Raw genomic sequence first — 15060 nt, forward strand, 5'->3', positions numbered from 1 at the left:
TGTCTTATGAACCTGAGCCACCAAATTGCTCTGCTCATCCACTTCTCCTGTCTTTTGCCAATTCAACTTATTTTTGCCAATATGTACTTCCATTGAATTCCATCTGTTTTTAATGCGTTACACCATCTTGCCTATATCCCCTTGCAGCTTCCTTTTGGTCCTCAAAATTATTTAAAATTACTCCCATTGTCTCTAATTTTGGCCGTCGCCCCATTTAGCCCCATAGTCAAATCATTGATGTATACAATTAACAGAAACCATTTCAGAACAGAATCTTGTGGGTTACCGCTACCTATTTCCAACTACTCTGAGAAACTACTCTTAACTTGCACTGGAGTGCTGACTTGGGTTGCATTAGAGTGTTAAAGTGGGAGTTTGGTGACTGAGGATAATTAGGGGTTAACTTTATCTTCCGTCTAGTCTGTCTTTTATTTAGCAGATTAACTTAACAGTTGCTGTTTGGGTTGGAGAAGGTGAGTTTTAGACCAGCTTTAAACAGAGTTCACTCAGGCTCTGCTTGCAGCTGCACCTTGTTAATTAGAGAATTGGCTTAAACCAGTTTTCAGGGGCTAGAGTCAGTCAGTATAAAAGTGGGCCATCTTACAGTGCTGACCTTATTTGTACTGGAGTTCTGATTCGGGTTGCATTAGAGTGCTAAAGTGGAAGTTTGGTGACTGAGTAAGTTCGGTGAGGAGGGAGCGAGGAGCTCCTTTTATTTCCTACCTGTCCTCAGAGTGAGGGGAGCTGAGAGTTTCCACAGAGCACAGCTGACTGGTGAGTAAGGCCTGGTGGGTATTTTTCAAAGTGGATTGAATTGTAAGTCATGTTTTAGCAAGACTTAGTTGTTTTTTTTAAGTTAAATATTCTAAAGTTTTAAATTTAAAGGGTTTAGTCATGGCAGGAGAGCTCGAAGCTGTGGTTTGTTCCTCTTGCTGCATGTGGGAATCCGGGAACATTTCCAGTCCCCGGGACCAGCATGTGTGCAGGAAGTGTGTCCAGCTGAGCATTGTGGATAGCATGTATAGAGAGGTGGTCACACCGCAGCTGAAGGGACTTGAGGAAGGAAGGGAATAGGTGACCACCAGGCAGTCCAAGAGAATCAGGCAGGTAGTTCAGGAGTCCCCTGGGGTCCTGCTTGAAAATCTGTATTCCATTTTGGAGGCTGGTGAGGCTGGTTCCTCCAGGGAGTGCGGACAGATCCAAGCTTCTGGCACCGCAAGCAGCCTGTCTGCACAGGAAGGGGGAAAGAGAGGAAGAGCAATAGTAATAGGGGTTTCTATAGTCGGGAACAGATAGGTGCTACTGTGGCCGTCAACGTGACTCCAGGATGGCGTGTTGCCTCCCTGGTGCCAGGGTCCGGGATGTCACTGAACGGCTGCAGGGCATCCTGAAGGGGGAGGGCGATAAGGCAGAGGTCATGGTACATGTTGGTACCAATGACATAGGTAGAAAGAGGGGTTGAGGTCTTGCATCAAGAATTCAGTGAGTTAGGCAGTAGACTAAAAAGCAGGACCTCTCTGGTTGTAATCTCTGGATTACTCCCAGTGCCACGTGCTAGCAAGTATAGAAATAGGAGAATAGCACAGATGAATATGTGGCTTAAGAGTTGGTGCAGGAGGGAGGGTTTTAGATTCCTGGACCACTGGGACCATTTCTGGGGAAGACCTCTACAAGCTGGTCTACATCTGAACCAGAGGGGGACTAACATCCTTGCTGGCGGGTTTGCTAGTGCTGTTGGGAGGAGTTTAAACTAATTTGGCAGGGGGAGGGGATGCAGACTCCTAGCAGAATAGGGACACAGCTAAACACAGGAAAGCGAACTCGTCAGAGTGAATATAGCGGAAGTAAGTTTCAAGGGAGTAAGACCAGGATGGAAGGCCTCTGCTTTAATGCCAGGAGTATTGCAGGTAAAACGGATGAGTTAAGGGCAATGATTGACACGTGGAATTGTGATATAGTAGCCATCACGGAGACATGGTTGAGGGAGGGTCAGGTTTGGCAGCTCAATATCCTGGGATATAGAATCTTCAGGCGAGACAGAGGAGGGGGCATTGCAATATTAGTTGAGGAGTCAGTTACTGCAGTAAGGAGAGATGATTTCTTGGAGGGGACATCAAATGAAGCTTTATGGGTAGAGTTTAGGAATAAAAAAAGGGACAGCCGCATTGCTAGGTGTTTATTATAGACCCCCAGATAGTCAGAGGGAAATTGAGGAGCAAATATGTGCGCAATTTGCAGAGGTGTGTAAAAATAATAGGGTAATTATATTAGGTGATTTCAACTTTCCCAACATTAATTTGGATAGTCACCGTGTTAAGGGCTTAGATGGAGTGGAGTTCTTAAAATGTATACAGGAGGACTTTTTAGCTCAATAGAGGATCCAACAAGGGAGGGTGCAGTGCTGTACCTAATTCTGGGGAATGAAGCCGGACAGGTGGTTGATGTGTTGGTGGGGGAGCATTTTGGTGATGGTGACCACAACATGGTTCAATTTAAGCTTGTTTTTTTTTAAAGAGATACAGCACTGAAACAGGCCCTTCGGCCCACCGAGTCTGTGCCGACCATCAACCACCCATTTATACTAATGCTACATTAATCCCATATTCCTACCACATCCCCACAACGCCTACCTATACTAGGGGCAATTTATAATGGCCAATTTACCTATCAACCTGCAAGTCTTTGGCTGTGGGAGGAAACCAGAGCACCCGACGAAAACCCACGCAGTCACAGGGAGAACTTGCAAACTCCGCACAGGCAGTACCCAGAATCGAACCCGGGTCGCTGGAGCTGTGGTGCTAACCACTGCGCCGCCCAATGTTATGGAGAAAGAAATAGACAAGTTGCAAAAAAAGGTTTTTGATTGGGGGAGAGTGAATTTTAGTAAAATGAGGCAGGATGTGGCCAAGGTAGACTGGAAAGAGTTACTTGTCGGGAAATCTACAGAAGAGCAGTGGGGGGCATTCAAAAAGGAAATGGGGAGGGTACAGGCCAAACATGTTTCCTCTAGGGTAATAGGTAGGAGCAACAAGCCCAGAGAACCATGGATGACCAGAAACATTCATGGTACGATGAGAAGGAAAAGAGAGCCTTTTAGCAAATACAAGGAGAGCAAATCAATGGAAGCATTAGTGGAGTACAGAAAGTGTAGGATGGAGCTTAAGAAAGCAATTAGGAGAACAAAGAGGGGATATGAGAAAGCTCTGGCTGGTAAAAGTAGGGAAAATCCCAAGATATTCTATAAGTATATCAATGGGAAGAGGATAACCAGGGAAAGAGTAGGACCCATTAGGGACCAAGGGGGAAATTTGTGGGTGGAGCCAGAGGACATTGGTAGGGTGTTGAACGAATACTTCACATCTGTCTTACCCAAGAGAAAGAGGATGTAGATATGTAACTTAGAGAGAGAGACTGTGAGGCTATAGAGCAAATTGTCATAGGGAGTGACAAGGTATTGGAGGTTTTGGAAGGCTTAAAAGTGGACAAATCTCCAGGTCCGGATGATTTGTGTGAGAGGCGAGGGTGGAGATTGCAGGGGCTCTGACCCTAATTTTTAATTCCTCTCTGGCCACGGGGGAGGTGCCAGGGGACTGGAGAACAGCTAATGTGGTCCCACTATTTAAGAAAGGTTGTAGAGATAAGCCAAGGAACTACAGACCAGTGAGTCTCATGTCAGTGGTAGGGAAACTGTTGGGGAAAATTCTGAAGGAGAGAATCTATCACCACTTGGAGAGGCAAAATTTGATCAGGAATAGTCAGCATGGCTTTGTCAGAGGGAGGTCATGCCTAACAAATTTGATTGAATTTTTTGAGCATGTGACCAGGTGTGTAGATGAGGGTAGTGCAGTTGATGTAGTTTACATGGATTTCAGCAAAGCCTTTGACAAGGTCCCACATGGGAGACTTATCAAGAAAGCAAATGCACATGGGATACAAGGTAATTTGATGAGGTGGATTCAAAATTGGCTTAGCTGTAGGAGACAGAGTGATGACAGACGGCTGTTTTAGTGACTGGAAGTCAGTGTCCAGTGGCGTACCACAGGGATCTGTGCTGGGTCCTCTATTGTTGGTCATTTATATAAATGACATAGATGACTATGTGGGGGGTAGGATCAGTAAGTTCGCGGATGGCACAAAGATTGGCCGAGTGGTTAACAGTGAGGTGGAGTGTCTTGGGTTATAGGAAGATATAGACGGGATGGTCAAATGGGCAGAAAAGTGGCAGGTGGAATTTAACGCTGAAAAGTGTGAGGTGATACACTTTGGAAGGAGTAATGCGACACGGAAGTATTCATTGAATGGCCTGACACTGGGAGGTTCCAAGGAACAAAGGGACCTTGGTGTGTTTGTCCATAGATCTCTGAAGGCAGAAGGGCAGGTTAATAGGGTGGTGAAAAAGGCATATGGGACACTTGCCTTTATCAATCGAGGCATAGATTACAAAAGCAGGGAGGTCATGTTGGAGTTGTACAGAACTTTGGTAAGGCTGGAGTACTGTGTGCAATTCTGGTTGCCATGTGATTGCATTGGAGGGGGTGCAGAGGCGATTCACCAGGATGTTGCCTGGGATGGAACATTTAAGCTATGAAGAGAGGTTGGATAGGCTTGGGTTGTTTTCACTGGAGCAGAGAAGACTGAGGGGTGACCTGATCGAGGTGTACAAGATTATGAGGGGCATGGAGAGGGTGGATAGGGAGCAGCTGTTCCCCTTAGTTGAAGGGTCAGTTATGAGGGGTCACAAGTTTAAGGTGAGGGGCGGGAGGTTTAAGGGGGATTTGAGGAAGAACTTTTTTACCCAGAGGGTGGTGACGGTCTGGAATGCCCTGCCTAGGAGGGTGGTAGAGGCAGGTTGCCTCACATCCTTTAAAAAGTACCTGGATGAGCACTTGGCAAGTCAAAACATTCAAGGCTATGGGCCAAGTGCTGGCAAATGGGATTAGGTAGACAGGTCAGGTGTTTTAATGCATCGGTGCAGACTTGATGGGCCGAAGGGCCTCCTGCACTGTATTATTCGGAGATTCTGTTAACTCCCACTCTTTTCTCCCCTTCTAACCAATTTTAATGCAATTTGCTACCCTCTTTCCCCCCCCCCCCCCCCGCCCCCACAATTCCATGCCCTTTAATCTTGCGCAATAGTTTCCTTTGTGTTATCTTGACAAATACTTTCTCAAATTCCATTTAGTCCACTTGCCACTGAAATTCCCCCACTCATCATATTGGTCACCATCTCAAAGAACTGTTAACAGGTTTGTAAATTGGTCTTTCTGGAATCCACATTGACTGACTGATTATAATTTGTTTCTTCACTGTTATTTATTGTAATATCAGTCATCTCACTCTTAACCAACTCAGGATTTATTTCTTCCCGCATACGCTCCTCTCCTGCAAACATTGAAGCAAAGTAGTGCATGTAATAAAGATACCCACCAATTTCTGCTTATCCTCTTGTAACTCAGTATCCTCGCCTCACATTTGACAAATCTCTTTTTACTAATGTATTTGTATGATGTGTTGCCATTTTTGATTCTTTTACTTCCTCCTTATCCCTTTCATAAACTCTTCCCATATTAAATAAAAACAGAAAGAAGCAGAGTTAACGTTTCTGGTCAGTGACCCTTCAGAACTGACATATATTAGAAATGTGAAAGGTTTTAAGCAAGTAATGCCGGGGGTGTCGGGCAAGAGATAACAAAAGAGGTGTTGACAGGACAGAGGGTCATAGAGAATAACTGACCAGAAGGTCATCAATCAAAGGCATCTCTCTCCACAGATGCTGCCAGACTTGCTGAGTATTTCCAGCATTTCTTGTTATTGCAGATTTTCAGCATCTGCAGTATTTTGCTTTTAACTTCCCATATTAAATTGTCCTCTATATTTTTATCATATCTATAAACTACCCTCGTCATTTTGTTTCTTCCTCACCTCTATTTGTCCACAACACTCTGAAATTTGAAGTAGCCTCCCATGGTATATGTTTGTTCTGTAATTTTACAATTTAAAAAAAAATCCTTTTGTTGATCTGTAACCCCGTGTCCCAATTTCTCTTTGCACCTCCTTTTATCTTTTGTGTACATCTGCCCTGTCTACAGTATGCCTTCCCTCTTTTGCCAATATTGCCACTCATTTCTTATTCTGTTCCTCCAAAAAATATTCTAACCCAATATGTTTGTTTTTTCCTCTGCTGCTCACTTTGCAGCCAAGTTCTGCTAGTGTTATAATGATAACTCATCCGTGACAGGGAAAAAAAGAGTAAGAACAGGATCATGTTACAATTGTGTTTGTATGCTGGCTACATGAATGACCTACTTAAATCTTGTATTTTGCTTCCCAATCTTTTTACAGTAAGCACACCATCAAGCAGATCTGCTTTAAATTTCTCAGAAATGCTGCTTCTGCGGCCAGCTCTCAATCGAACACATTTTAATTGTGCTGCACCAGATACTCCAGCTCATGATTGCCAACCGTCCACATCCTCCTCTTTTCCTATTGGCAATTCAGGATTCTCGCTGGTAAAGGAAATCAAAGATTCTGGCTCTCTGCATGAAGATGATAACATCTCCACAACAAGTGGTTTCTCTTCCCGAGCCTCCGATAAGGGTAAAGAATTGTTTTAAAATTATTGCAGTTGAAAAATCTTATGGTGTAGTTGTAGCCAGCATTTGTAATTAAGCTTTCAGAAAGCGGTACTTCAAAAGCAATTCATTTTTTCCTGTTTCCAACATCAGGTATCTGTTAACGAGCCTAAAATTTTACTTTTTATGATGGAGGAAACCTGTAACTTTTAGGTGCATGTCGTATTTAAGATATTGTTAAGGTTATAGTTGGAGTATTGCATGTTACTTTCTCTATCCCATTATAGGAAGGGCATTTGAGTCAAGAAAATGGTACAGTATGGCACCAGAATTGAGGAATTTCACTTCACTGGAACAGGTTAAGAAAAGACCTAATTGAGATTTTCAAAGTTGTTAAACATCTAAGGTTTAAGATTAGATTTAAGGTTATCTCCAGAAAACTGTGTGTAGAAGTTAGAAGAATCTTCAGCTGACAGGATTTTTGGGCATGGATTTTCTTTACCACAAAACAAATTCAGACAGAACCTAGGTAAGTATTTGCAAAAGAAAAATATAAAGGATACGGTCAAGTGCCACAGGGGAATGTGTGTAGATTAACCAGTTCCAGTTGAACAGCTAACTCCATCAAAGGTGCAGTGGGCCGGTTGGCCTCTTTCTGTGCTGTAAAATCTACGATTAAATCCTGTGTTTCATAATACCATGTTCAGACACAATTGTGCTAACTTGAGTGTTTTCCCTTTCCCCAATGCTATAGATCATGAATTACTCCCATATGTGGAGGAATTTTAAATACTGGATTATGGTGGTCTGTGCTAATACCTCTTAGTGGTGTCCCCTCTGTTCATCGTAGCTTACAAGTATATATGTTACTTCCTAAAATGTATAACTATTAAAGTTGTTGAAAAAGTCAAGTTTACGTCACATCCTGGCTTTGGAAATTGCATGGTAAGCTGCTTGATTCTGCAAATGCTGTCGATGACAGAAAATGCAGAATTCTATAATGCAATCCATTGAAACTTCAAATAGCTAAAGGAGTCTTCTTCTTTGGCATCCTTGTCTCGGGAGACAATGGGTAAGCGCCTGCAGATGGTCAGTTGTTTGTGGAGCAGCGCCTGCAGTGGCTATAAAGGCCAATACTAGAGTGACAGACTCTTCCACACGTGCTGCAGATAAAATTGGTTGTCAGGGCTGTTTCGCAGTTGGCTCTCCCCTTGTGCTTCTGTCTTTTTTCCTGCCAACTGCTTAGTCTCTTCGACTCGCCACACTTTAGCCTCGCCTTTATGGCTGCCCGCCAGCTCTGGCAATCGCTGGCAACTGACTCCCACGACTTGTGATCAATGTCACAGGACTTCATGTCGCGTTTGCAGACGTCTTTAAAGCGGAGACATGGATGGCCGGTGGGCCTGATACCAGTGGCGAGCTCGCTGTACAATGTGTCCTTGGGGATCCTGCCATCTTCCATGCGGCTCATGGCCAAGCCATCTCATGTGCCGCTGACTCCGTAGTGTGTATAAGCTGGGGATTTTGGCCGCCTCGAGGACTACTGTGTTGGAGATACGGTCCTGCCACCTGATGCCAAGGATTCTCCGGAGGCAGCGAAGATGGAATGAATTTAGACGTCGCTCTTGGCTGACATACGTTGTCCAGGCCTCGCTGCTGTAGAGCAAGGTACTGAGGACACAGGCTTGATACACGCGGACTTTTGTGTTCCGTGTCAGTGCGCCATTTTCCCACACTCTTTTGGCCAGTCTGGACATAGCAGTGGAAGCCTTTCCCATGCGCTTGTTGATTTCTGCATCGAGAGACAGGTTACTGGTGACAGTTGAGCCTAGGTAGGTGAACTCTTGAACCACTTCCAGAGCGTGGTCGCCGATATTGATGGATGGAGCATTACTGACGTCCTGTCCCATGATGATTGTTTTCTTGAGGCTGATGGTTAGGCCAAATTCATTGCAGGCAGCCACAAACCTGTCGAGATTCTGCAGACGCTCTTCAGTGTGGGATGCTAATGCAACATCGTCAGCAAAGAGAAGTTCCCTGATGAGTACTTTCCGTACTTTGGTCTTCGTTCTTAGACGGGCAAGGTTGAACAACCTGCCACCTGATCTTGCGTGGAGGAAAATTCCTTCTTCTGAAGACTTGAACGTATGTGAGAGCAGCAGGGAGAAGAAAATCCCAAACAGTGTAGGTGCGAGAACACAGTCCTGTTTCATGCCACTCAGGATAGGAAAGGGGTCTGATGAGGCGCCGCTATGCTGAATTGTACCTTTCGTATTGTCGTGGAATGAGGTGATACTTAGTAGCTTTGGTGGACATCCGATCTTTGCTAGTAGTCTGAAGAGACCACGTCTGCTGACGAGGTCAAAGGCTTTGGTGAGATCTATGAAAGCAACTTAGAGGGGCATCTGTTGTTCGTGGCATTTCTCCTGTAGCTGACGAAGGGAGAACAGCATGTCAATGGTCGATCTCTCTGCTCGAAAGCCGCACTGTGCCTCAGGGTAGACACGCTCAGCCAGCTTCTGGAGCCTGTTTAAAGCGACTCGAGTGAAGACTTTCCCCACTATGCTGAGCAGGTAGATTCCACGGTAGTTGTTGCAATCACCGGTGTCACCTTTGTTTTTATAGAGGGTGATGATATTCTCCTGTGGTACTGCTCCCTCATCCCATCACAGGCAAAGCAGTTCGTAGAGTGCTCAGAGTATAGCAGGCTTAGCACTCTTAATTATTTCAGGAGTAATGCCGTCCTTCCCAGGGGCTTTTCCGCTGGCTAGAGAATCAATGGCATTCCTGAGTTCCGATTTTGTTGGCTGTACGTCTAGCTCATCTATGACTGGCAAAGGCTGGGCTGCATTGAGGGCGGTCTCAGTGCCAACATTCTCCCTGGAGTACAGTTCTAGGTAGTGCTCAACCCAGTGGTCCATTTGCTTGCGTTGGTCAGTGATGGTGTCCCCTGATTTAGATTTGAGGGGGGCGATCTTCTTGATGGTTGGCCCAAAAGCGCTCTCAATGCCATCATACTTTCCTCTGATGTTTCTGGTGTCTGAGGCCAGCTGAATATGACTGCATAGGTGTTGCCAGTAGTCATTTGCGCAGCGCCTTGCTGTTTTAAGTGCTACGGATGTTAACTCGCTGTGGGCTTTCTTGTAGTTCAGCAGTGCAATGCGCTTAGCGGCTATGACAGGTTCCAGCTCTTCAAAGTGAGATTGAAACCAGTCTGCATTCCGCTTCACGCATTTGCCATAGGTGGTCATGACTGACTCATAGATGGCGTCTCTGATGTGGGCCCACTTGGTTTCTGCATCCCCTGTGGGAGTGTTTTGAAGGGCTTTTTCAAGTGAATTTAGAAATTTTTGTAACAGTTGTGGATAAGAAATTCTGCTCGTGTTGATGTGCGGGTGGCCCATCTGCTTGGAGTGATGCAGCTTCTTTGGTTTGAGGCTAACCTTGCTGCACACCAGGGAGTGGTCGGTGTCGCAGTCCGCACTATGGAAGCTGCGTGTGATTTGAACGCTGTTTAAAGAGGCTCGCCTTGTGACTATGAGGTCCAGCTGGTGCCAACAACGTGATCTTGGGTGCCTCCAAGAAACCTGGTGACAGGGTTTATTGTGAAAGAACGAGTTGGTGATGCTGAGGTTATGATAGGTACACAACTCAAGCAGTCTCTGTCCATTCTCATTCATCCTTCCAATGCCGTAGCGCCCAAGGCAGGAGGGCCATGAGTCATGGTTGGCCCCAACCTTGGCATTAAAGTCCCCCGGCAGGAACAGATGTTCGGTATTGGGGATGCTACTAGTGATATTATGGAGTTCCTCGTAGAATTGGTCTTTAGCTTCAGGTGGGGAGCAGAGTGTTGGAGCATAGATGCTGAGTAGGTGTACTGGACCAGAGGCAGTGAGCAGTCGGATTGCCAGTATGCGTTCTGAGCCATTTGAAGGTGGCTCTAAAATGTTGAGCAAAGAGCTTCTGATGGCGAAGCCCAGTCCATGCTGTCTTGGTCCTTCAGGATCCCTACCCTGCTAGAAGAAGGTGTAGTCTTGCTCTCTTAGAGATCCGCTTGCAGGGAGACGTGTCTCCTGAAGTGCTGCAATGTCCACATTGAGTCTACTGAGCTTGTCGTTAATGATGGCGGTCTTCCGAGAATCGTTGATTTGTGTAAGGTCTTCCGACAGGCCAGGACACATAGAGTAGGATAGGCCTTTGCAATGTCTGAAGTGACCAAGTACTCAAGTCTGCACTTTTACTTACTGTTCCACAGTACTGCCTAGTAGAAACCCTCTGGTAACCTAGCCAAACCGCCTTTCTTCTCATGTGAGCTTGGATGGTAAATATTAGTTTTCTGCTAATTCAGCATGGCTGCCTCACACCTGAGCCCAATGCTATCCATGTTCATACACTTTGAGGATGGGCTATTCTTTTGTGGGGCTGTGTTTTTTTTTCTTCTTCCTAGACTGGAGATGCTGAGACCAATTGTGACAACACCCCCTCTGAACTACAGCAGACTAGTTGATCTGAATGGTTCATTGTCACACAGTTATTGAGCTATTGGGAGAAATGTAGAGTGTTTGAGAAATAATGGGCTGAATCTTGTTCCACTCCCAGGAGTAGCGGCAGGCGAGAAAAACGGGTAATTTAAATATGTCAAGTTGGGTCCCATCACAGAATGGTGGAGGGCCCGCCACAGAGTTTGCCTGCCGCTCGAAAGATCGGCCCCAGCAATTCTGGTGGCAGGCTGCTGCTGCTCTGATCTTTTGCCACCGGTCCTCCCGGCCACAAAACCCGACATCAGGCTGGGAACATAAACCAGCCCAATGTCTTTTGTTTATATAGTTAAGATATTGTGGCCTAATGGAGCTCAGAACAATTAAATGTGTTCCAGCTAGAGATACAGCTCACTAAAGAAACTAAACCCTTTTATACTTTCGAACAGTGCTAAATCTTTAACGATCGATGTACTTGTGGATCAAGTTTTTGTTCTTAATTATTTTTAATGTTACAGATGTGATAACTTCAAGGAATGCTTCTTTACCACCTTTGTGGTCCCCAGAAGGGGACCGCTTTCATTCAGTTCCCCAACAACCAGCTGTGAGCTTGAAAAGGCCGTCTTTTAATCTGTCTGCCTTTGGAAGTTCCCCTCCAGTAAGTAGAACGGCATAAGATTGATTGTCAGTAATCATTGAGCACCATACTTGATGTAAAATTGTGAAATTCAAAATGATTTTTCTTTTTCCAGTCTTTTATTAGTACTTCTTTACTAAATTCAAGCCAGCTTGGGGATTCTCCTTTCTATCCTGGCAAGACAACATATGGTGGGGCTGCAGCAGCAGGAAGAGCTTCCCAAACGCGAGGTACACCATACCAGGTAAAGATAGCTGTGGATGTAACTCAGTCCAGTTTCTTTCCTTGTACTCTCTTTATCCTGTTTCATGTTTTTGTTTATAATTATCTATTTCTTTGGTTGGAAAATCGATGATTGGAAAGTATTACTTGAAGTCTGAGACTGCGGGCTGAATGTTATTAGCGCGTCATGGCGCACTTAGAAGTCGGCTGTGTGCCTGCACTGACCGGCCGCCGCTAAGCCCTTGCAATATTACGTGCGGGGGCATAACGGCCGTCCCCAGCAACGGTGTCTGGCGCCGCAGAGTTGGACCTGGAGCCATTTTTAAAGGGCTTCAAGCCCTTGCATGACATTTACATTTTTAAAGATAAAGGATGGTGTAAATGCAAGTAAAACATTTTCACTGCCCTCACACACACCCCAAAAAAGAATTGATGGATTAATTGGACATCGCACCCCCCCCACCCCCCAAAAATAGTTTGTGGTCTGATCCCGACCTTCTCCCCCCTCCCCCCCCCACCCCACGACCTTTAACTACTTTAAACTTTGGCCCCTGCCCACCATTCTCCATCCCCCCACCCCTCCAACCCACTAATCAAAAGTCTTTTCCCCACTCTCTTTCCCCCCCAACCCCGCCCTGAAATTTGCACTCCTCTCTTTTCCCCCCCCCCCCCCCCCCACCCACCAATGTCTCGCCTCGGCACTTCATGCGGCGTTCCGGTGGCGTGTGATGCGCCTGTCATTGGTAATATCGCCATAGGATGGCCACCGTCATCAGGTAAGTTTATTATCTTTAAATTTGCATGAAGTTTATTATTCAAATGATGGCCCCGCCGCCAAGTGGGGGGGGGCTGCACTGAGGCCTTGCCGCCACTGGTAATATGCAGTGGGGCCTTCCCTGCATTGTGGGTCGTGGCGGGGAGGCCATAAAATGCTTGCGGGAGCGGCCTGCTTAAGAATGTTATCAAAAAGCACAATTATTATAAATTCTTTTTGGACTAGTAGGTCTGTTTGGGGTAATGCAATTGCAATTCAACATATTTATTGCTGGAGAGCTGGATTTTACCAGCCCTTCACGTTATGGGTCATGGTGGGGAGGCCCATAAAATGCTTGCGGGAGCGGCCCGCCACGACCCACAGCGCGAAGGGCTGGGTAAAATCCAGCCCTCCAGCAATAAATATGTTGAATTGCAATTGTATTACCCCAAACAGATCTACTAGTCCAAAAATAATTTATAATAATTGTGCTTTTTGATAACATTCTTTTTCTTAAGCCGCACTAAATTTCTGTTTTGAAGTCTAAGCAGACTACTTCAATACAAGAACTCCAAATTCTGGTAGTTCCTTGGCTTTTATGCCGGTATAAAGCCCAGTTTATAATTTAAGCTGTTGTTGTCATGTGCCCCGTTTGATTTTATTTGTTACCTGATATTGATGTTTTATGTTTGAGTTGCTGGAAAGCCTTTCTCCTTTGTGGTGGCACAAGAGTTAACCATCAATTCAGCTGAATCCGCATCCAATTACATTTTGCATTGGGTGTAAAATCACCTTGAATTATTGTCAAAGTATTACAAAGCCAATTTTTTCAAACTTTATAGTTAAACAGCCCAGGCAGTATACTGTAGCATCTTCAAATTTCTAATGTTAGAAAAATCTTAACATTTTTCTACTGTAGAAATTTCATAGCAACTATAGCTCTTCATTAGCTGTAAAGTACTTTGGGACATCCTGAGGTCATGAAAGGTGCTGTATAAGTGCCCATTTGTTTGTCTGTCTTCATACATTTAAGTATATACGCAAGAGGCTCTGCTATTTAGTATTGGGCAGTGTAACGGGTAGTATAACTTGGTGCTGTTTATTTGCACTGTTCTAAAAGTAGATATTGGCATTAAAAACAGAAGTATGAATCTGCAGGAATTTTACACTCTACTAACTTGTTTTAAATCTGTTTTGCATACTGAGCAAAGCAGAGAGTGCAATATTTACTCTCTCACTGTTTTGACTAAATTGCTGCACAGCTTTTCCCTTTTCTCCCAACTTCTGTATGGTCCTTTTTGGTGAGTAACGCTCACTGCCATGTTCCATACTTTGTATGCCAAGTCAATCTGTACTGTAAAATTTGAGTATATTAAATTTCTTGTAAATGATTCTGTGGTGACCAGTGCACCTGTTCGCTGCCAATCAACACGTCACCATCGTGGTTCAAATGCTTGCCTTGTTTTGAGCACAGCTTGTACGCAGCAGTGAGACGGTTACAGCAGTCAAATGACAGATGGAAGGAGAAGTAAACAGACTCATTATTCTTAACATTTTTTGACAAGTGCTGCCCATCAATCCCCTGCCAGAATAATTGAACAAGGCAGATATTTCTGCTGTGATTGTACTAGGCACTAGGAAGTGCGCAAGTTTCATGTGTTTGTAATTCCCATTGATTTTAAATGTGGAAAGATTAAGATGGGAGGTGTCACACTGACATTTCCGCAACCCACTACTTACTTTCGTCTATGAAAAGAATACTTCCCTGAAGCACTAACCTGTAAAAATTGTGAACTTAATAATAACCAGGTTCCAATAAGGAGACAGATGAAAGCAAAACCAGCAAGTTCGCCATCTTATGGAGTGACTAGTGCCACTGCCAGACGCATCCTTCAATCTTTAGAAAAGATGTCAAGTCCATTGGCGGTGAGTCTTCATATCTGTTATGGTTTCCACCAGGTAGTTTTAATTTCATAAGTCCATTGTCCTATTAAAATCTCCAAACTATATTGGGTACGATTGGTGTAATTCAGTCATCAAAAAAAAAAACCCGCACTACAAATAGATTAATTCATCTTTGAGAGAGCATTCCGGTTAGACTGTATGTAAGTCCATAGTACATATTGAGAAAAAATCACCAGTTGTTGTTGGGGTAATCAATGTGTGCTTACCCTTTCAATTCCATGGCACTGGACATAAGTGTAGTACTGTGGTATTAGTAATTTATATTCTGTATTTTTTTTTATCACATTGATGTTAAATGATTGTGACTGCTAAATGAATTTCTAGTTGTGTTGATACAGCCACTTCATCTGACTTTTCAATATGTTCTACTTCACATCATGTTCAAGTGGTGATCAGACATAAGTTTACACCGAGCCAAAGGAGGAGATGATG

The 15060-nt window shown here is 44.6% G+C and overlaps 1 protein-coding gene across 1 annotated transcript in view; it reads left to right on the forward strand.

Moving 5' to 3' along the window:
* The window catches only part of nup153 (nucleoporin 153), an 81439-nt gene that overhangs the window by 20180 nt on the left and 46199 nt on the right, over positions 1-15060 (forward strand). The window contains exons 3-6 of the mRNA XM_068057213.1: positions 6343-6597; positions 11569-11708; positions 11803-11931; positions 14473-14589. Coding sequence (XP_067913314.1) covers positions 6343-6597; positions 11569-11708; positions 11803-11931; positions 14473-14589 — 641 coding nt within the window. The remainder of the gene's footprint in view (positions 1-6342; positions 6598-11568; positions 11709-11802; positions 11932-14472; positions 14590-15060) is intronic.

The sequence above is a fragment of the Heterodontus francisci genome, chromosome 2 (genome assembly GCF_036365525.1).
Source record: "Heterodontus francisci isolate sHetFra1 chromosome 2, sHetFra1.hap1, whole genome shotgun sequence".
NCBI lineage: Eukaryota > Metazoa > Chordata > Chondrichthyes > Heterodontiformes > Heterodontidae > Heterodontus > Heterodontus francisci.